Here is a 21,693-nt window from a genome sequence, read left to right on the forward strand (position 1 = left end):
CCCCTAGGGGTGCTGGGCTGGCCCTGCAGGTGTGCTCCCCCCGTCACAGTGGGGCCCGTCCCTCCAGCCCCATGTCATAGGGCAGCCTGGCCCTGCCCCTCAGATCAGGGCCATGTGACGCTTGGGGCTGCAGTGGGGTCACGTCTGCGCTGAGTCTGGGCGGTTCTGATCCGAGTGAAGCAGCTGCCCCCAGGCCAGGGACTTCCAGTATGCCCAGCCCATGGGGGAAACATGGCCCTGGAGCCCCCCAGGGTCCCGTCCTTCCTTGCTGGGCCCTGGGGGGCTGAGCCCAGCTGCCACTGACCAGCCCAGCGGCAAGGGCTGCAGTGAGCACAGGGGGAGCGTGTCCCGCCCGTCTGGGCCCCTCCATCCCTGTCCGCCAGCCTCACTCCCTCAGGGTGAGAACCACCAACTGGCCCCACAAGCAGCTTAAGGGAGGGGGTTGCCCTCAACCCTGGCTGCCCCCCATGGGCCTGGGAGCCCAGCGCCCGCTGCAGCTGTCCAGGGAAGGGAAGCAAAACTGACTGTGATGGTTTGGCTCTCGCTGGCAGATCCCAGGCCTCGCCAGGGGGCAGGGGGGCTCTCTGGTGATGCTAGAGTGCGGGAGGGGAGGGGATGCCCCCTAGGCAGAGACACCCCCCTGAGCCTGGGACCCCAGGGTGGGAGTGGGGGGAGAGTTGCAAAGGGCTTTGCAGCTCTAATCTCGCTGCACTTGGGCAGGAATTTCTGCTGCACCGGACCAACCCCATCCCACCTCCCAAGGCAGGGGGCATAGACACATTCAGCTAGTTGTGCTGCCAGGGGCACTGCCAGCCACCCCTCTGCCCCCCAGGGCCTGGGCTCCCAGCAGCAATCGCTGCAGGACCCTTCGGCCTGCCAGCCAGGACCTGCCCACAGGGATCAGCAATGCCAGGAGGCCCCACAGCCTCTCTGCCTTGGTGCCCCCGTTCTCTGCCAGGTAACTGGTAAGATACCCTCTGGGGCTGTGCTCAGGGGCAGGCCCAGCTGCCCTCCCAAGGTGCACAGGCATGACTGAGCCCAAGCGCAGAGCACCTGCAGAGCTGTAGGGCAGCCCCCAGCAGCTCCACCCTGGTCCCAGCCACCTCCACTCCACCGGGCCCTTCTGCTGCATGGGGCTGCTGCTGGGGTGTGACGCGTGCCTGAGCACACAACTGAGCGCTTGTGCATGGGGCTGGGGGGGGCGCGTTGTGTGTCACGTGTGCAAGGGGGGCCCGTCGTGTGTCAGGGGTGCATGGCCATGCGTGTGGGAGCATGTGAACAGGGTGGCTGGCCTGCTGCAGTGCATTCTGGGAGATCATTCCACTGGCCCGTGACCTGAGGTGCAGGTCCCTCCCCCTCCGCCCCACCAGACTCCCAGCACAGCCTCAGCCAGGGCAGCCCCTGCCCTTATCAGCGGGCATGAGCAGGGCCGCACTGCCCTGTCCCACCACCAGGGGGCGCCATGCCACCAAGACAGGAGAGGGGGTCGGAGCCTGGAGCCTAGAGCCGGTGTCTGTGCAGAGTAGGGGAGGGGATTAAAGAGCTCGGCTCCACGGGGCCTTTCTGGAGATGAAGAGATCGGGACACACCCAGACAGGCCTCTCGCCCGGCCCTGCCCAGATGGGCGCCTCTCACCCAGCCACACCCAGACGGGTGCCACTTGCCCCAGCCCTCCCAGATGGGCACGTGTTCCCCGCCACACATGCTAGCACGCAACCCCCACTCATGTTCACATGCAAGTGCAAAAATATTCATGCTTACACACATGTGTGCACTATCTCCCGAGTGCTGCTTAGTCCCATCCCATAATCCCCTGCTATCCCATCCCTGGGCTCCCCCACACCCTGCTCTGCCGGTGCCCCTCAATCCCGACCTACAGCCCCCAACATGCATTCATTTGGCTTGCTGTGACAGCCCAGGGTTAACTCCCTCTTGGTCTCTGAGTCCCTTCACGGCTGCGCCAGGTGCTGCCTGCTGGTGGGGGCAGTGAGCAGCACACGCCTGCACCCACGGGACTTGTTCTGTCCCCGGCCCTGTGGCCAATGCACCTGGGTGCTGCAATCAGGGAGCCAGTCCCAGGCCTGGCATAGACCGGCCCAGCCCGCGAGGCTCAGGCCTGTGCTGACCAGGCCAGAGCCCCTTGCCCTGTCCTGGGGGCTCCCTCCGCAGGCGGGTCAGGCCAGGGGGGCTGGAACAATTTGTATAGCGGGGGGCTGAGCCACTGAACCAAACTGTAAACCCTGTATAGGATGGAAACCACTTTGAGCCTGGGGTGAGGCCACCCCCTCCCCCCCCCCCTTTCCGCCAATTCCAGCATCTATGGGCCAGAGGGTGACCAGACAGCAAGTGTGAAAAATCAGGACGGAGGTGGGGGGTAATTGGCACCTGTATAAGAAAAAGCCACAAATATTGGGACTGTCCCTATAAAATCGGGACATCTGGTCACCCTAATGGGCCAGGCCGTCACCCGCTGAGCTTGTACCCCAGGCTGGTTTAGTGTGTGTGGGAGCCTGGCGCCCCCTGGTGTCCAGCTGCAGGTTGCAGCTGCTGCTCCCAGAGCCTGTGGTTTGGGAGCTGAATGTCGGATCCCTGCGGGTGATGGGGAACCCCCCCCCCCCCCATTGCAGACGTGGCTCCCGCTGGGCCCCCCCATGCTGCGCCTAATGCTTTCTCCTTGTCTCTTGTCTAGGGAGCCTGAGCCGGGCGGCCCCACTCCCCGCCATGCTGCGTGCGCCCCCGGCCATGATCCAGCCGCCACTGGACATCAAGCACTTCCTGCCCTTCCCCATGGAGGCGCAGCCGGCCGTGGGCCTGTTCCCGGGATTCAGCACGGTAAGGCCCTGGCTGCCACCATGCCCTGCCCTGCAGGCTCGGGTAGGACTCTGCCTCACTTCTCCCTTTCCTCTCCCCCTGTCCGGGCAGGCGAGGGCTGGGGAACCCCCGACAGCAGGGGAGATGGGGATGCACCTGGGTGGAGCGGGGAGGGACAGAGTGCCCCTGCAGGATCCTGGCCCGTGGCAGAGCTGGGTGCTCTGAGAGATACAGCCTGGGGGGGGGGGGGGGGGGGTTAGAGCACAGAGCCCCGCCAAGTCCTGCCCAGGCCTAACAGACAGACAGGGATGGATTTACCAAGGGCTTTAGGTGCCCGTACCCCACACATCCCCTCCCCCTCCAGCATGCCCATGGTCCCCTGCCCTCCCATCAGAGTGCCCAGGCCCCACGCGTCCCCTGCCCCAGGGGTGCCATAGCCTGTACATCCCCTGACCTCCAGGGGGTGCTGTTGTATTAGTTTAAATGGAATATAGGGGTCCAATGAGTGCAAGGGGTGACCATGCCCCAGGCTGTGTCCAGCATCAGACAGGGTTCGGGGTTTGGTTATTAGAGCTCTCAGCTGGGCAGTGCCATGGCAACCCCCCCCAGAACAGCCCGGGAAGCCTGTATGAAAGCCCAGGGGAAGAAGAAAAGCCAGTGAAAGCCTTTGAGCTGTAAGGTATTCAAGGCTTTTCTCAGACCAGTGCCCCTTGATGCCCGGCCCCAGCCCTTCAGCGAGGTGGGTGACAAGAAAACCCGTGTCTGACTGGCAGGCTCCTGGATGGACCAGCCATGGGAGTAACTGGCCTTTGGCTGGGGGACGGAGCCGCTGGCTGAGCTGGGCTGGAGCTGCCGCTGCTGTTGTTAAAGTCCCATCCCGTTTCCCTGCAGACAAAACAAAACAAAACAAACGCCCACAGAGGGAAGGAGACCAGCAGCGTCTCTCCTTTGCAGTGTTACATCCTGGCCCACGGGCTGATGAGCCAGGCCAAGACCCGGCAAATTTGAGGCATTGCTCTTCTCTTCCCCTGGGCACAGGCTTGCAGCCGTGTTGCAAAATATAGTGTCTTGGCAGCGAAGCCAGACTCTGATGAGGCAGACGGTAAACAGGAAGGCGAGGAAAGAGGAGCAATAAGATGGGGAAGGGAAAGAGACACATGGCAGCAGGGGATGCGGGGGGGGGGGGCACAAAGTCTCATGTCCCATGTGGTGGTTGGGATTTAGCTGGAGGTGTTGATGGCAGTGGGTCCCTCTCTGGGTGTGTCCACGTACCCCGGCCCAGGCAGACAGGCAGTGGGTCCCTCTCTGAGTATGTCCACGTGCCCTGGCCCAGGCAGACAGGTAGTGGGTCCCCTCTGGGTGTGTCCACGTGCCCTGGCCCAGGCAGACAGGTAGTGGGTCCCTCTCTGAGTATGTCCACGTGCCCTGGCCCAGGCAGACAGGTAGTGGGTCCCCTCTGGGTGTGTCCACGTGCCCTGGCCCAGGCAGACAGGCAGTGGGTCCCTCTCTGAGTATGTCCACGTGCCCTGGCCCAGGCAGACAGGCAGTGGGTCCCTCTCTGAGTATGTCCACGTGCCCCGGCCCAGGCAGACAGGCAGTGGGTCCCTCTCTGAGTATGTCCACGTGCCCTGGCCCAGGCAGACAGGCAGTGGGTCCCTCTCTGAGTATGTCCACGTGCCCTGGCCCAGGCAGACAGGTAGTGGGTCCCTCTCTGAGTATGTCCACGTGCCCTGGCCCAGGCAGACAGGTAGTGGGTCCCCTCTGGGTGTGTCCACGTGCCCTGGCCCAGGCAGACAGGCAGTGGGTCCCTCTCTGAGTATGTCCACGTGCCCTGGCCCAGGCAGACAGGTAGTGGGTCCCCTCTGGGTGTGTCCACGTGCCCTGGCCCAGGCAGACAGGCAGTGGGTCCCTCTCTGAGTATGTCCACGTGCCCCGGCCCAGGCAGACAGGCAGTGGGTCCCTCTCTGAGTATGTCCACGTGCCCTGGCCCAGGCAGACAGGCAGTGGGTCCCTCTCTGAGTATGTCCACGTGCCCTGGCCCAGGCAGAGGGTCCCCTCTGGGTGTGTCCACGAGTCCCTGGCCCAGGCAGACAGGTAGTGGGTCCCTCTCTGAGTATGTCCACGTGCCCTGGCCCAGGCAGACAGGCAGTGGGTCCCCTCTGGGTGTGTCCACGAGTCCCTGGCCCAGGCAGACCTGCTCGCGCTAACGAGCAGTGTGGACAGAGACTCAGGCCAGCCACCCGAGCTCAGACCCACGGGCAGGGAGGGCTCAGGAGCCTGAAGTGCTGCCTGGTGTCCGCACACCTGTGTTTAGCACACACAAGAGCAGGGCTGCCTGGGCTACGGGCTGGCTTCTGGCTCGGTGTTGCCGTGGCCTCTCTGGCCCAGGCTGGCTGGGGTGCCTGTGAGGGTCGGCAGGGTGCTGGTGGGTGGTACCACTCGCCCCTTCCCCTCCTTTCAGCCAGCTCTTGGTGCAGTCATGTCCATCCAGCTGCACCCCCGGCCCCACCCCCGGCTCCAAAGGCTCTTCCTTTAAGGAGCCCAACACTAGGGAGTGGTGGGGGGACTCGCCAGTGCCCCCATTCGTTTGTCCACCACATAGGCCTAATTTCCGACACACCAGTGCTGGGGGGCTGGTTTCCAGCCCCACGCGGCTCTGGGTCCCGGGCGGGATCTTCACACGCCCTGGAGTTCGATCCAGGGGCCTGGTCAGTCCAAGCCAGCGTCTCGGTCGCCCTTGTTCAGCCTTTCCCATGACTGGGATGGTTGTGGGCATTCATCCCACCGGCCTGCCCTGCCCTGCCCTTGGGGGAGCCCTGTCCGCACAGCCCAGCCAGGCCTGGCCCATAGACCTTGGCAGAGACTCACCCAGGGCCCCAGACTCCAGCTGTGGGGAAGGTGCTGCTGGCACCGCGTGCCCTGGGCTGGGCTCCAGGGGGTAGGGCCCCTCACTCAGCCCCCCAGAGCCTTGCTGTGGCACATATCCAGGGGTGGGGTGATGGGACATTGCTGAGTTACGCTCAGCTCATGACACCCATTAACTGGAGCCAGGCTCCCCACAGTTGTCCCCAGGCTCCGCCCCACAGGGAGGGGGCAGCCGACAGCAGGGAAAGGTCCCCTCCCTGGGATAACGCTGGCCCAGAACCCTGGAGGGCCTGGGAAGCCACGGCCAGGGCCCACTAGCCACCCTGGCATTTTATAGCCACAGGAAGCAGCTAGTGTCTGTCTGTCTAGCGGTCTGTATCGGTGCTGGGGCAGTGGGACTAGGACTCTGTGCCCACCATGCCTGACTGGCCTTGCCCCTCTGTCCCCAGCTTGGGGCCGGGGTTGACCCCCACAGCTCTCTCTCTGCCAGCCCTGGGGTTCCCTTGCCAGCCTGGTCCAGGTCTGTGGGGCAAGGTGGTCCCAGGAGGGCGCAGTGTCAGCCATGGGACACCAAACAAGCATTCTCCTTTGAGTGGAGCGTTGGCACTTTAAGGGGGTGTAGCATTACGTCATGCCCACTCTCTGGAAATTAGCTTTTTAGAGACACGAGGGCCCAGATGCCGTGGTGATGGGCAACTCAGGGAGAAGGGACTTTGGCAATCTGGCTTCCACTTCAAATACCCTGTTCGAAGATGGGCAAAAAATACCCCACACCTGTTTGTTAGACCCGCACCCCAGGGGTGCGCAAGAGGATGCTTGGGGGTACACGGCAGGAGGAGCGCTTTTTTTTTTTGCTTCAGCAGTTCAGGCGGGAGTCCGAGCGGCTTTTTTTTTTTTCTTTTTCTTTTTCTTCAGCACGGCAGGGGGTGCGTGCTCAAAATTTTTTTACTGATAGGGGTGCACGATCAAAAAAGTTTGGAGACAACTGGAGAGCAGGATAACTGGGTTCTATCCATGGGAGGGGAGTGGGGGCTAGTGGGTTAGAGCAGGGGGGCTTGGCATCAGGACTCCTGGGTCCTTTTCCGGGCTCTGGGCGGGGAATGTGGATTAAAGTGGGGTGGGGGTGTCTGGGAGTCAGGACTCCTGGGTTCAATTTATGGCTCTGGGAGAGCAGTGGAGTCTGGTAGGTTAGAGCAGGGGGGGCTTGGAGCCAGGACTCCTGGGTTCTATCCCTTGCTCTGGAAGAGGAGAGTGCTTTACTGATTAGAGGTGGGATAACTGAAGCACGTATGTTTGGCACAGTTAATCTGAAAGGTGATGTGGCTGAGTGGCTAAGACTTGTGTCTGCTGTAATAAAAGACTCAGATTCGTTTCCGAGCTGGCTTCAACTCACCTTGTGTAACCTCCCTATTAGCATCTCTAAAATGGGGGTCTAATGCTGGTGAATATTGAGAACTGTTAAGTGTGCAGAAGAATCCCTAGGAGTCAGTAGAGGTGAGACCAGAACTGAGGCCACCTGGGGCAGTGTCTGGCTCAGTGTGTGCAGAGCCCTGCTTGGCATTGGGGCAGAACATCCACTGTTGAGTATTTTACAAAACCCAGTTCCCTTGAGGGCTCCAGCCAGGACTGGACCAGTAGAGGTGGGGGCTGCGGTTCAGGAGTGAGGGGCACAGGCAGGGCTGGGGCATTGTGCTGGATCTGTTCCTAGGGTCCCTGTGAAGTAGAAGGGCCTGCCGTGCTCTCCAAACTGGTTGCAGAACTTACTCAGCCTGAGGGCTCGGGGCTGCTGCTGCCCATCACCCTCGTCTCTGGGCATCTTCCTTCCACACCATACAGAGCAGCAGCAGCTAGGGCACCTTAGTGGGTCTGTCTCTCCTTTTCGGGAGGCTGCTTGGGGCAGTCTTGGAGTGTTTGTCTGTGTTCTGGGGTCATTTGGTTTGGGTTTGGTTTTAAAAGTTTTAAAGGCAGTTCCCAAAGCGACCAGTTCAGGTCTGTCCCTTTCCCTTTGGACTCTGCTGGCCTTCCCGTAGCGTACGTCCAGCCACCACTGAAATGCAGCCACCTCTGGGGTGAATGTGGCACAGGCAATGTTCAACAGACACAACGGGAGGGTCCAGCATCCATTTGGAACCTCAGCTAAGTGGGAAGGCAGAAGGGAGCCCGGGCCCCAGGCGAACACCGAGCTGTGGAACTGTGACATGGCCCAGCTTCAGAGCGGGGATGAGAGGTGGCTGTGTTGGGTGGCCGAGGCTCAGGGATCGGAGGCTGCTGGACGTCTGCCCATAGAGTTAGTGCAGAGAGCTGAGCGCTCCTGAGCCCACTGCTGACACCATAACCATGCAGCAGCTGCTGCTCCGCTGGGCACAGGCGCCCCTGCCACAGGGCCGCAGCACGGGGAGAGGCCACTGGTCTGGGACTCCTGCAGCCGGGGACGGGAGCATCCTGCATTTTATGTAAGGAGAACGTTTGTATATTTGCACCTAATTTGCATATGGGCAAAAATGGGGGGCGTCTCCTGCAGGGGGCCAGGTCTGGGGCAGTTCTGCCTCCCTGACGGCCCCAGCAACTCCCGGCTGAATTGGTCCATTAATTGCGGGGGGGAGTTTGTGATGTAGGAGCTGGAGCTGAGACACCCCCCCCCCAAGCCCACCTCGCTGCCGAACGTCCCTCGATAATCCCTGCTGCGCTGGGCTGATCCGGGCGGTGACCAGCAGGCCAGGGGCTCTGTGGCTCACTAGCAACGCCCCGAGGCAGCCGGTCCCCCACGCTGACCTCCCCTCCGCACAGAGCTGGCTCTCAGGAAAGACACATTTATTAAACCCAGTTCTGCGATCTGGGGAGCTGGCCCAGCCCGGGCCTGGTCTCTCTGATCCCCGTCTCCTCCCTGCAACCCGCTAAGGAGGGGCCCCTCCCTCTTCTGAACGAGTTGGCACCCATGAACCAAAACACTCAGAATACACCAGTAAAACAAACAGTGACCTCACCTCTGAACACAACCCTCCCCAAAGCACAGCCACTTCACAGGCACCATTCCTTAGTCTGTCTCCTCGGCCCGGCCCGGCCCGGCCCAGCCCAGCAGGCTACCACCTTCCCGAGGGCAACAGCTGCAGACAGCTGGGTGCTGGGATCACAGAGGAGGCGACAAACCACAGAGCCACAGGTATTTGTGACCGCACTGGGGCCGAGGCTGTCCGGCTCTGGCAGCAGGGTGCAGCCTACTGGGTAAAGGCCCCATAGCCAAGTGTAACAATGGGACTGGGTCCTCTGCAAGGCATGAGCCTGGGCTCTCTGGCACTAAAAGCGCAAGCCGCTGCCACTTGAGTTAAAGGACAACACTGAGTGGCAGATTCCTAAACCTCCCCTTGCGATCTGGCCCCTGGAAACAGGGCCGGCTCTAGGCACCAGCAAAACAAGCTGGTGCTTGGGACGGCACATTTTTAGGGGCGGCATAGCCGGCGCCAGAATGCCGCCCCTAAAAATGTGCCCCAGCCGCCCTAGCTCACCTCCGCTGCTGCCGCTCGCGTGCCATGGCGCGCGAAACAGCTGATTCGCGCGCCGCTGCTCGCCCTCCCTCCCAGGTTTGAGAGCCTGGGAGGGAGGGGGAGACTCCGAGTGGCCGCGGCGCGCGCCGCTTCTCCCCCTCCCTCCTAGGCTTGAGAGCCTGGGGGGAGGAGGCAGGGCTGGGGATTTGGGAAAGGGGTGGAGCTGAGGCGGGGCCGGGGGTGGGGTAAGAAAAAAAACGGGGTGGGGGGGGGGGCGGCCAAAATTGTTTCTGCTTGGGGCGGCAAAAATCCTAGAGCCGGCCCTGCCTGGAAAGGGACGGAAACCCATCTGTCGTCATGTGGGGTAGACAAGCACATAATGGGGCAGCGCCCCCTGAAAGGCAGCATGGCAAAGTGGGTGCAACTGTTTTAGAGTCCTGGGTTCTCTCCCTGCTCTGCCTGAAGTTACCTTGTCCAGCCCCTCAGCTGTCTTGAGAGAGCGAGCTGCCTCCGTCGCAGAGGGGGGCTCTGGGGATTGGTGGTGAAGGGTGCAGAAGACTCGAGCACAGTGTGTAGAAGGGCTGGGAGTTTGTTGCTCTTCTCCAGGCTAGGGGCTGTGCGGAGCAGTGGTGTAGCTAGGACAGGAAACCTGGGTGGGCCCCGACTTTCAGGTGGGCAGGCAATGAAGGGGGGTAGGAGGGATGGGGGGCTTGCCTCCTCTAGCCGGTCCTTACCACTTAGCAGGTGCCAGAAGATGAGGCTGCCCGGGGCACACAGGCTGCGGGGCTCACCCATGGGGCAGAGGAAAGCCCCACCGCGGTTCGAGCTCCAGCCGCCCCTCCTACCCCCCTGGCTCAGTGTCCGTCCGCCCAGCTGGCCACATCCCCCTTGCCGGCGCTGCACGCTGCTGCTCCGGTCTCCGGCCCCAGCACTAGCCCTACCCAGACCCACCCAGCCACCCTGACAAGCCTCCCCGCGCCCAACCTGGGACAACTCCTTCCCTCCCAGTCTGTGGATTCGGGGGGCTTTTGCCCTGATTTGGGTGGGCCTGGATGCTAAGTGAGTGGGCCACGGCCCACTCAGGTCCAGCCATGGCTACGCCCCTGGTGCGGAGAAGGACTCTCCATCAGTAGGCACTTCACTGGGCCTGCACGACAGCCCTTGACTGATGCACAAGTGTCATGAGCGCTGCCGGGCTGTGTCTGACCAGCAGGGAACCTCGACAGCTGTGTGCCAGGGGAAAACGCTGAATTAGCCTTTTTACACTTTGTGAAAAAAGAGAAACATCTGAACCTTGTTTAGCCAGTCTCCATTAGCCGGCTCCCTGTATTCACCGAACTGGGGCTGACAGCCTGGCTCTGGGAAACAGGACTCGGGCCATCAGCCCTGGGTGGCAGGGTTTGGGCCGTGGGTCCCAAGCAGCTCGGTTCGGGCTGTGGGCCCCGGGGGGGCTGAGCTCCAACTGTCAGGTGAAGCCCGAGCCCTGCTGTGTGAGACTGACAGCAGGAGCCCTGCGGCCCAGGGCTGAAGCTCTCCGGATTATCTGAATTTTTGATTATCCGATCTGGGCCTGGTCCCCTTAGATCGGACAAACGGGGTTCACGGGGTTCCACTGGTCCCTCCCGTATTGTGGTAGGGAAAGTAAAGTTCCGTGTTTCATTTTAATTGCGGAAAACCACAGATTTTTATGGGTTTTTTTAATCAGAGAATTTTGGTTTTTTTTTAATCACGGAAAACTGGGCTCCCTGCTGGTCAGCCAGCATGTGTGTGTGTGGGGGGGGGGAGGGGGACTGTGGTGCCCATTGCACGCCCTGGGGATGGCTCAGCCGCCTGAGAGCAGGACCTGCCTGCCGCTAACTCCCCTATCCCCACAGCGTCAGTGGCCTGCCAGCTAGCAGGGTGCTGCCGAGTTCCTCAGTCGGCTGGGGATGGGGCAGCACGGCCCGGCAACTTTAGGCAGTGAGGACCCTTCCTGTCTCTCTCGCTTGTGGTGGGAGCCCCTGGCTCAGTGCGGGGAACCAGCCAGCCCCGTACAGGGAGGTCTCGGAGAAGTATGCGTTCATCAGGCCTCAGCCCACGGGAGGGGCTGCTGTTGCTGTAGATCAGAGGCCCATTACATTAGCGGTTATGTATAGATTAAAATAATATATGAGCTGTTGGTGTAGCAGACGCCTGGCTTCCACGAGGGCCTGATTAGATCATTATGGCACCCAGCCAGCTCCCCGCCCAGCTGTGCTAGCTACACCTGAGCTCCCCCCTCTCCAGGCACCCCAGCAGGAGCTGGCTGCACCCACACAGCAGAGGGGCCGCAGAGCGACTCGGCCTGACCTCTTCTAGTGTGTTGGGGGGAGCTCAGGGCCCCCTGCCATCTCAGGCTGCTGCATGGCAGGGGATCCCGGTGTGTGGGGGGGTGTAGGGAGCAGGAAGTTTGGCTCTTCCAGCCTGAACCCTCCCTCTCCCCCCCTTCCAGTTGCTGGTAAGTGGCTGGCACGAGGCCCTTAGGGGCTGGCACTGCCCAGGCTGGGCGAAGCCCAGAGGCAAAGTGTTTGGCGAAATGGGTTGAGCCATCTAGGACCCCCCGCCATGGGGACCAGTCCGCAGTTAACCCACGTCCCGCCTAGAAAGGCAGGCAGGGCGCAGCCGCCATCTGGGGCAGGGCCAGGGGCTCTGCGGCTCTCAGGCCCCCAGCGGTGCAGAGGGATCAGGGTCGATTCAAATGCGGCCGGGGCAGTTGGGGTCCAGCAGGGTCATTGCGCAGCGCCGGTGAGGCGGATTGAAGCGCCCGGCCTCTGTTCAGCCCTGCCCCGGCCCAGCGGGACTGTGCCCCGGGGCCGTACCGGGCTGAGCGCTCACCGCCCTGCCCCAGGTGCCCCCGCTGGGCGGAGCGCACGGCCCGGGCCCGCTGCTCCTGCCCCGGGCGGAGCGCAGCTTGGCGGCGCGCCGGGGTGGGCGCCTCTTGCTCGCTCCGCCCCGGGCCGGCGGCTCCACCCGCTGCCGGGCTGCGCCGGGGACTCGGCCGGGATCAGCGCCGCGGCGGGGCTGGGGGAGCGCGGCGTCGCCCCCGGCGGGCGGGGTAAGGGGGCGCGACGCGTTGCGGGACCGGCTCGCCGGAGGCTGCCCCGGGGAGCGCGGCCCCGCGGGGGGGGCGGCAGGTGTCCCGGACGCGGGGGGGAGTCCGGCTCCCGATCCCCCCCGATCTCCTCCTCCCAGCGCGTTCATCCCCCAGGGTCCCTGCCCAGCTCCGCAAGGTCGGTCCCCCGCGCCCTTCTCCGGCCCCCGCTCCGTCCTCCCCGGCTTCCCACATCCACCTGCACCCCTTTCCGGGTCCCGCAGCCCCCCGCTCCCCTTGTACCCCTCCCCGCAGCACACTACACTCCGCCTGCCTCGCTACAGCGCCCCCTGGCTCCCTGCACCCCCTTCCCTGGCTCCCCGCAGCCCCCCCCCTCCTGTCGTTCCTTTCCTGATGGTGGTTTTGCTAATTTATTTTTGAGACGCAGACCGTGTTTCCCGTCCCCTCTGCGCTTGGGTCACCGGGGGTGTCACCGCCCCACACCCTCCTCGGGGTCCCTTCACGGCGACCTCCAAGCGCTAGGCAGCTCCTCCTGCACCAGCGCTACAGACTGCCCCACTCCCACAGAGAGGTAGGGATCCCCCCCATGGCAGAGCCACCCAGCTCCCTTAACAGCATCCAGCAGCTGGTCTCTAGCTGTATCCGTGACCAGCCCAGCGGTTTGGTGTCTACTCAGCCAGAGGCGGGTGGCTGGGTGGTGGGAGGTACCTTTAACTCCCAGGAAGCCCCAGGGGGTGCTCTCCTGTTCCACTTTCCTCACAGCCCCCTCTGTGGGTTTTCACTGCCTGCCGGGAGCCAGGGGCTGGGGGAGGTTTGTAAACATGCGGTGATGCACTTTGCTTCGCAGCCCCCAGGCAGATGGAGAATTGCCCCTATTTTACAGCTAGGGAAACTGAGGCACAGAGGCAGACTCACCCAAGGTCACTCAGCTGATACTGGCCTGTCAGGGTGCTGAGCACACACGATCCCAGCTGTAAGGGGGCTCAACCCCTCTGGAAATCCATCCCTGGGACCCCCTGAGCATAGTGATCCCCAGGCCCCTGCCCTAGCCACTGAACCCCACTCCCCTCCCAGAGCTGGGAACAGAACCCAGGAGTCCTGACTCCCGGTTCCTTCCCTAAGCACTAGACCCCACTTCCCTTCCCATAGGTGAGACTAGAACCCAGGCATCCTGGCTCCCAGCCTCCTGCTCCGGGCAGTGACAGAAGGTCTCGGAGGCGAGTACGTGAGGAACGTGCTGGGGCTGTGTGTGAAAGCGGAACCGCAGGGGGCTTGTGGGGAGCACTTGCCACGAGGGGCCTTTCCCAGGCGGCCATGCGAGCCCATCTGGGCAAAGAGCCCTCTGCTAGCCGGGCGCCTCTGCTAAAGCTCTTGAGAGCTGGCAACTCTGGAGGTAATTCCCCTCCCCACCCCCAGAGGAGATGGCTCCTGTCCCTCAGCCGGGGGCTGTGCCGGGAACTGCAGCAGATCCCCCAGCTCCACCCCCGCCCCCACGAAGGAGCCATTATAAACCAGCCCTTTCTCTTTTGCCTTGTCCAGCTAGGGCCCAGTCCCTGCTTGCTGGCAGCAATTCCCTCAACCCTGGCTCCTGAGAACCCAAACGCTGCATGACTGGTAATTGAGCTCCAATCGCTCCGGCCTGCTGGCTCCGCGTTGCTGCGCCTGCTTTTAGAGGTGGGGTGAACTGAAGCAGAGAGCGGGGAAGGGATTGGCCAGGAATAGAACCCAGGAGTCCGGGCTCCCAGCTGCTCCCGCGCCGTGGTTTCACGCTGCCTGTTACTCAGGCTCCTGTCCAGGCAGCGCTGTTAGGAAATGCCTGGCCAGACGGCCGGGGGAAGAGCTGAGGAGGCAGAGCGATGCAGAGAGGTGGCTCCGGAGCTGCAATGGAGGATGCTCTTGCGCCGAGAGGGGCTGGGGACAGGAGCAGACAGACAAGGCAGAGTGCAGCAGGGGCGAGTCCTTGGGCCGGTTTCTTTGGAACGGGGCAGGGCAGGGGACGACGTGGGCAGGGCCATTAGCACATCTAATTGTGGCCAGGAACATGAAAGGAGCTGCCCCGCTCCGGCCTGGGAGACGGGTCAGCGCCAAGGGAGCTATTCCTGGCTCTGGGTTTATTCCAAGCCATTATCTACTAGCCCTGGGGGTTTGCTTGCTGGCTATTGATGACAAGATGTAGCTACATCCCCTCCCCGGTGAGCCAGCACCATGCTCCATAGGCTGCGTGATGCCTGTGGCCCAGCGCACGGAGCCATCCGCTGGCCTCCATTCTGCTGCCTCCATTCCCAGGGCTGGGTTTCTGCTGGGCGGGAGTGTGGGAGGGGAATCGTCACACGCTTCCTGGACCCCGTGGATCTTGCCGAGCTGTGGGATCCCAAGGGCTGTTAATAATGAGAGAGGCTGTTTTAATGTGCCTGTGAAATCTCGCCAGAGCTCAAGGGTCTCGTGGCTGTTTGTGCCCCAGTGAAATGCAGCCACCTCTGGGGTTGAGCTCTGCAGACAGCAGCGAGGAGAGGGGGAGCCTCTGGCAGAGCAGGCAGGGACAGGATTCAAAGGGGGCTTCCTAGGTGTGCCATGACTCTACCAGCCTGTGCCACCCTGTGGAATTGTATTTTGCTAATCCACTCAGGGGTGCCCGCACCAGGCACTGACCGAGAAAGACAGGCCTGGCCATGTGGGGGGAACTAGCCAATGATCGCACATTCAGATATTACCCCGGGGAGCTCTCAGCTCAGCCTCGCTCCCTTAAAGCAAGTGAAACCAGCCTGTCTCTTCCCACTGCCCAGGAAGCCTTATCTGATGGCTAGAGCACAGGGCTGGGAGTCAGGACTCCTGGGTTCTATCCCCAGCTCTGGGAGGAGGGTGGGGTCTAGTAGTTAGAGCTGGGGGCTGGGAGTCAGGATTCCTGGGGTCTGTTCCTGGCTCATGCTGTGATCATGGGCTTGTCCCTTCATGTGCCTCAGTTTCCTCATCTGTCCCAAGGGGGTAATGGAGCCTCCTGGCATCAGAGTGCAGGGCTCTGCTTCCCCATTTGCAAAGTGCTGTGAGGGCCTGTCCTGGATCCCAGGATTGGTGCCACACCCCAGCTTTGGGACAGGCCCTTGGAGGGACCCCTTTAATGTGCCGGACCCCCAGGGGGTCTCACTTCCTCCAGGGCAGCCTTGGGGCCTCCCAGCCTCCTGAGACTGACCCTCGGGGCTCTAGCCCTCCTGCCCCATCTGGTGCAGCCGGGTCCTCTCCTTAGGGCCGGACGCTCCTCCCCCACCTCCCCCAGCCCAGCTGTGTCCCCTGGAGCCCAGCACCGGAGTCCTCAGCCCGGGGCCCCGCCAAGCTGTAGGTCAGGCTCTGTCTGTCTGTCTGCCCTCCTTGGTGAGAGCCTCGACTCCCCGCAGCCAACTCTTATCCACACACCTTCACTGTCCTTTGTTCTCTGCTGGGTCTGTGCCCAACTTCCCCAGGGGTGAGGGGGTGGAATCCATCTCCCTGGGTGCTGGGTGTCAGCGTCCTGGTGTTTGGCTTTGCCATTGTCTTCACGGATTCTCCATTGATAATGGGTCGCCTCGGCCAGTAATTTTTAATGACCCATCCTGGCTCAGGCAGCCGGCGACGTTGGTACCTAGGTGTCCCCGCCTGCCCTGAGAGCAAACAGTTCCTTCCCCCACTGGGTAGCCATGTGAAATACAGGGGAAACTGAGGCACACAGGGGCTTCCTAAAAACATTATAGAAAATTCCCCCTTGGGACTCTGGGCCAGGCGAGGAGGAGGTTTGAGCCCAGCCCTAGGCTGTGTGCGGGACTTGGGGCACGCTGCTGGGCTAGATGGGGGGACAGCAAGGCTGGCAGCACAGGCAGGATGGCATGGGCGCCAGCTCTTCTGCCCTTCCAGTGAGGTTTGAAAGTGTTTGGCTGCTAATCGAGACGTGATAGGAGGCTCTCCCATGGGAGCAAGTCCAGGACTGGGCCACCATGGCTAAAGAGAGGAGGGACCCCCTGAGCCCTAGGCTGGATTTCACTGTCACGGAAGGAACCAGGGTCCTTTCCTAAGGGTGGGTGGGAAGACGGGCAGGCCTGTGGGAGCTGGCTGCCCCTGTGATACTAGCATCCAGGGGGCTGCTCCGGGCTGGGCCATTGACACATCCTGGCAATGATAGGAACAGCCCAGCCCTGGTGGGTCTGTGCAGGATCCTGTTCAGCCTGTTCCTGGTGGTACGGTCCCTGTGATATCCCAGCTTGTGTGTGTAGGAGACGTGCTGCCCCCTAGAGGCTGGGCCTGCTACTGCGTTGTGGAGCTGGAGGGCCTGGGTTCTATCCCAGCTGGGGCTGGTAACGCCTGGGTGGGGCCTGGAGCATGCGGGACGGTTATCAGTCAAGGGGGGCTGAGACTCTCGGTAAACCCCTCGTCCACCCAGGGGTGGGGGCTGTGACCCAGTGGCTTAGGGCAGAGCTGACAGCGGGGCAGGGGTTAGTTTCATGCTGTGGGGACGGACCAGGAAGAGCGGCTGAGCCTTCCCAGCGTGGATGGGAGCTGGCACCCCCTGGCTGGTGGTTAGGGCAGGGGCCATGTCAGGACCCCTGGGTTCCCTTCCTGTCTCTGCCACTGGCTTTGTGTGCCCTTGGACTGTGCTTGGGACTGAGAGGTGGAGGACATGGGCATGGGGGCTGCTCCCCTCTTGCCAGGGTTCCCTCACCCTGGCCGAAGAGGACGTTGGTCTGGGAGCAGAAGGGCCAGGGCCCCCAGTGGTGGGAGCTGGTGCTGGGCTTGGTGCAGACGAGGGGCCGGAAGCCGTGTGGGGAGCTTGGCCCTGGGGGTGCAGGCTAGCAGGGGTCCCCTCCCAGAGGCTGCAGTCGGTGTGAAAGGGCCCTGGCAGCCCTGGAGCTTGCTCCCTTCCCTGCATTGCAGGTCTGGGGCCTCCAGGCTTTGCTGCCACACATGCATCCCCCTCCCTTGGCAGCCAGCGGGCGTCCCTCCCTCAGGGCCGGATCCTCTCACCCCCGAGCGGCCCCACTGCAGGGGCTGGATCTGCCGGCTCCCAAAGTCACCTTTCCAGGCTGCACCGGGCTGACAGTGCATCTCCCTCATCCAGTGCAGGTGACTCTGGCACAGGCCTCAGTGCTCCTGGGGTGGGGGGAGCAGAGCCGGGGCTCCACAGGGCAGGGCAGGGGGAGAGCAGAGCTGGGGCTGGAGGGATAGTGGGGGAGCAAATCTGGGGCTCCACAGGGCAGGGTAGGTGGGGGGAACAGATCCGGGGCTCAGCAGGACGGGGGGGATCAGAGCTGGGGCTCTGCGGGCGGGGGAGCGGAGCTGGGGCTCGGTGGGGTGGGGGAGGAGCCAGGGCTTGGCGGGGCAGGGGGGAGCAGGTCTGGGGTTCTGCAGTGCAGGGGGGAGCAGAGCTGGGGCTCTGCGGGGCTGGGGGGGAGCAGGACTGAGGAGCGGAGCTGGGGCTCTGCGGGGCGGAGGGAGCGGAGCTGGGGCTCAGTGGGGTGGGGGAGGAGCCAGGGCTTGGCGGGGCAGGGGGGAGCAGGTCTGGGGTTCCGCAGTGCAGGGGGGAGCAGAACTGGGGCTGGGGGGGGAGCAGGTCTGGGGAGTGGAGCTGGGGCTCTGCAGGGTCGGGGGGAGCGGCGCTGGGGTGGGGGAGGAGCCAGGGCTGGGGTGGCGGGGTGGGGCTCGGTGGGGTGGGGGAGGAGCCAGGGCTTGGCGGGGCAGGGGGGAGCAGGTCTGGGGTTCCGCAGTGCAGGGGGGAGCAGAGCTGGGGCTCTGCGGGGCTGGGGGGGGAGCAGGACTGGTGAGCGGAGCCGGGCTTGGCGGGGCAGGGGGGAACAGGTCTGGGGTTCTGCGGGGCGGGGGGGGGAGCAGGACTGGGGAGCGGAGCTGGGGCTCTGCGGGGTCGGGGGAGCGGCGCTGAGGCTCGGTAGGGTGTGGGGGAGCGGAGCCAGGGCTTGGCGGGGCAGGGGGGAGCAGGTCTGGGGAGCGGAGTTGGGGCTCTGTGGGGTCGGGGGGAGCGGCGCTGAGGCTCGGTAGGGTGTTGGGGAGCAGAGCCAGGGATCCATTGCAGGAAACATACAGGGCTCATTACTGTGGTTGCTGAACATACCCCCTCCCCCCCCCCGTCTCTCTTTGTCTCCAGCCTGGGCTGTGGCGGGCTGGGGGAGTCAGGGGCCAGCTTGGTGGGTGGGGGCGCAGGGGGCGCTTGGGTTGGCTCGACCCACAGGCTAGATGAGGTGGAGGCAGAAATCTCTGTTCCCTGCCCCCCACCCCAACTAGCGCTCTGTGGTGGGGCTGCTGGGAGGGGCGATCCATGGGGAGCTGGCTGTGCTGGGGAGGGTGGGCTGGATGGGACCTCTGACCAGATAAAGCCCCTAATCCCCTGGGAGGGAGTGTGCAGATGTTTGCTCTGGCCCTGTGCCCCGTGGCTCAGCGCCCCTAATCTGCTGTGGGAGCCCCGTGCCGGATTAGCTGGGCGGAAATCCGCCTGCCGTGGTTAACCCTCAGTGCTCCCGGCTCTGCCCGTCAGCAGGACCTGACGGGGGGGCCAGGGGGAATGAAAGGCTAGGAAACAGGTGGCCAGGGAGCCAAGGGGGCATATGCAAATTACCGCCCAGGGCTGCATGGGGCTGGGAGGGAGCTGTGCCTGTAGGCAGCACCCTGAGCTCAGGACAGTAGGAGCCCGCAGCAAGACGGCCCCTGGGTCCTGGCCAGAGATCGCCAGGCCTGTACCCAAGCTCTGTTGGGGGGGCTTGTGGCGGCTGCCCTGCAGCTCCCCTTGTGCTCCCCACGGAGAGGAAGGGTGGCCTTGTGCCTAGCGCGCTCCTCTGTCCGTTTAGGAGACCTGGGTAGTTCCCTGGTTTGCCGCAGACGTTCTGTTTGAGCTTGGCCAAATCCGACCCGTTGCTCCTTTCCAGAGTCATCCGCCCCATGGGGCCCTGCAGCAGGGTCACACAGTGGGGCAGTGGCAAGAAGGGAACCCAGGAGTCCTGACTCATCCCTGCTCTAACAACAAAGCCACACTCCCTCCCCTGCTGGGCATGGAATAGAACCCGGGGTCCTGGCTCCTTGCCTGCCTCCCTGCCCTAGTTAATAGGTCTCTGGGTCGCAGCTGCTTATCTGGTTACAAGGAACATGGGTGTGGCTGGGGGGATGTGTCGGGGTGGATCTGGGCTGTGTGACTGAAAGCGAGGGTCCCAGCGTGGGGTGGGGTGTGAGCATGAGGGGGTGTCCAGCGTGGGGGGGGGGACACATTGTCCTCCATACAGTACAGAATTGTGCTCTCTTCGGTTCTGTCTTACTTATGGCCCCTGTCACCATGGTATCTGGATGCCTCACAGTCTTTATCCCCAAATGCTCCTGTGAGGCTGGGCTGGGCAGGGCAGGAGAGGGCTGGGCAGGGCAGGAGAAGGCTAGGCAAGGCAGGGGCTGGGCCAGGCTGGCCAGGGCTGTCATCCCCATGTCCCAGAGGGGAGCCAGGGCCCAGAGGGGCTGCCTGTCTCCAGGGCCACAGGGGCAGTGGGTGGCAGATCAGGAAGTCGAACCTGCTGTCCCACGGCCCAGGTGAGTCCTCTAACCACTGGGCCAGCCTCCCCCCAACCCCCTTTTGTCTGCACCTTGCCCTGAGGCTGGATCCCCCCCCCCGGGTTCATGACCAGATCTGGGGGCTGAGCGGGAGCTCAGAGGGGTGCTGGTGTCCCAGCCGGGTAGTTCTCCTCTCCCCCCAGCCAGGCCAGCCCCAGCCCACCACTTGGGGCTGCAGCTGAGGCTTAAATCCCCGGCTCTGGTCGTGCAGAGACATGGGTGCTGCTGCCGCCCCTCCCTAAAGCCGGGGTGCGAACCCCGGGGTGAGGCTCGACTCCAGCTCCGAGAGCTGCGCCCAGCCCCCATCCTCTCTGCTGGCTCCAGAGCCTCTTCACTTCCTGTCCTAAAGTGGGTGGGGGCGCTGCTGGAAGCTTTTGAACAGCTGCCCTGTGAAGCGAATCCAGCTCCCAGGGGCTGGGGAGGAGAGGAGCTAGGACGCTCTGCCCCGAAAGCCGGGGCTGGCCCTGAGTTCCAGCCCTCGCCGCACGTGAGCAGCAGAGCAGCCCCTCTCCTCCAGGACAGGGCCGAGAAGGGAAATTCCTGTCCCGCTAGCGAATGCTGGAACAGCTGCCGGGCTTGGCTGGGAGCGCGATGGCTCAACTGCCCTGGTGACCTTCCAGCGCTCAGCACAGGGGAGATCGCAACTGCAGGGAGCCGAATCCATCGCCTGCCCCGGCCCCTCCAGGTCCTGGGGCCACTCAGCCTCCACGGGCAGCTTGTGAACTAAGCAGGGCACCTGGCATCCTTGCCTGCATGGGAGACCTAGGAAAACCCAGCTGCTGGGGGGGCTCAGCAGGGGGCGCTCTCCCCTCAGAGCTGAACCTGACGAGGTGCTAGGGGGCGCTGTGCTGAAGGGGTCCGGACAGGGGCTCAGCGGGGGGCGCTGTGCTGAAGGGGTCCGGATGGGGGCTCAGCAGGGGGCGCTGTGCTGCAGGGGTCCAGATGGGGGCTCAGCAGGGGATGTTCTCACCTCGCAATCAGGGCTGAACTCGGCACAGCTCTAGGGGGCGCTGTGCTGCAGGCAATGGATAGGGGGCTCAGCAGGGGGTGCTGTGCTGCAGGGAGGGAGGTCAGCAGGGGGCGCTATGCTGCAGGGAGCGGGGCGGGGGCTTAGCAGGGGGCACTGTGCTGCAGAGAGCAGGGACTTATCAGGGGGTGCTGTGCTGCAGGGAGCAGGGAGGGGGCTCAGCAGGGGGCGCTGTGCTGCAGGGAGCAGGGAGGGGGCTCAGCAGGGGGCGCTGTGCTGCAGGGAGCAGGGCAGGGGATCAGCAGGGGGCGCTGTGCTGCAGGGAGGGGCTCAGCAGGGGGCGCTGTGCTGCAGGGAGCAGGGAGGGAGGTCAGCAGGGGGCGCTGTGCTGCAGGGAGGGGCTCAGCAGGGGGCGCTGTGCTGCAGGGAGCAGGGAGGGGGTCAGCAGGGGGCGCTGTGCTGCAGAGAGCAGGGAGGGGGCTCAGCAGGGGGCGCTGTGCTGCAGGGAGCAGGGTGGGGGCTCAGCAGGGGGCGCTGTGCTGCAGGGAGCAGGGCGGGGGCTCAGCAGGGGGCGCTGTGCTGCAGGGAGCAGGGAGGTCAGCAGGGGGCGCTGTGCTGCAGGGAGCAGGGAGGGGGGCTCAGCAGGGGGCGCTGTGCTGCAGGGAGCAGGGAGGGGGGGTCAGCAGGGGGTGCTGTGCTGTGGGGAGCAGGGAGGGGGTTAGCAGGGGGCGCTGTGCTGCGGGGAGCAGGGAGGGGGGTCAGCAGGGGGCGCTGTGATGCAGGGAGCAGGGAGGGGGTCAGCAGGGGGCGCTGTGCTGCAGGGAGCAGGGAGGGGGCTCAGCAGGGGGCGCTGTGCTGCAGGGAGCAGGGTGGGGGATCAGCAGGGGGCGCTGTGCTGCAGAGAGCAGGGAGGGGGTCAGCAGGGGGCGCTGTGC

The 21,693-nt window shown here is 63.9% G+C and overlaps 1 protein-coding gene across 1 annotated transcript in view; it reads left to right on the forward strand.

Moving 5' to 3' along the window:
• Positions 1–2,691: 2,691 nt before the first annotated feature.
• The window catches only part of ZNF385A (zinc finger protein 385A), a 39,533-nt gene continuing 20,531 nt past the window's right edge, over positions 2,692–21,693 (forward strand). Inside the window, exon 1 of the mRNA XM_065419574.1 lies at positions 2,692–2,832. Within this exon, the coding sequence (XP_065275646.1) occupies positions 2,722–2,832 (111 nt within the window). The 5' untranslated portion in view covers positions 2,692–2,721. The remainder of the gene's footprint in view (positions 2,833–21,693) is intronic.

The sequence above is a fragment of the Emys orbicularis genome, chromosome 19, assembly GCF_028017835.1.
Source record: "Emys orbicularis isolate rEmyOrb1 chromosome 19, rEmyOrb1.hap1, whole genome shotgun sequence".
Classification (NCBI taxonomy): Eukaryota; Metazoa; Chordata; order Testudines; family Emydidae; genus Emys; species Emys orbicularis.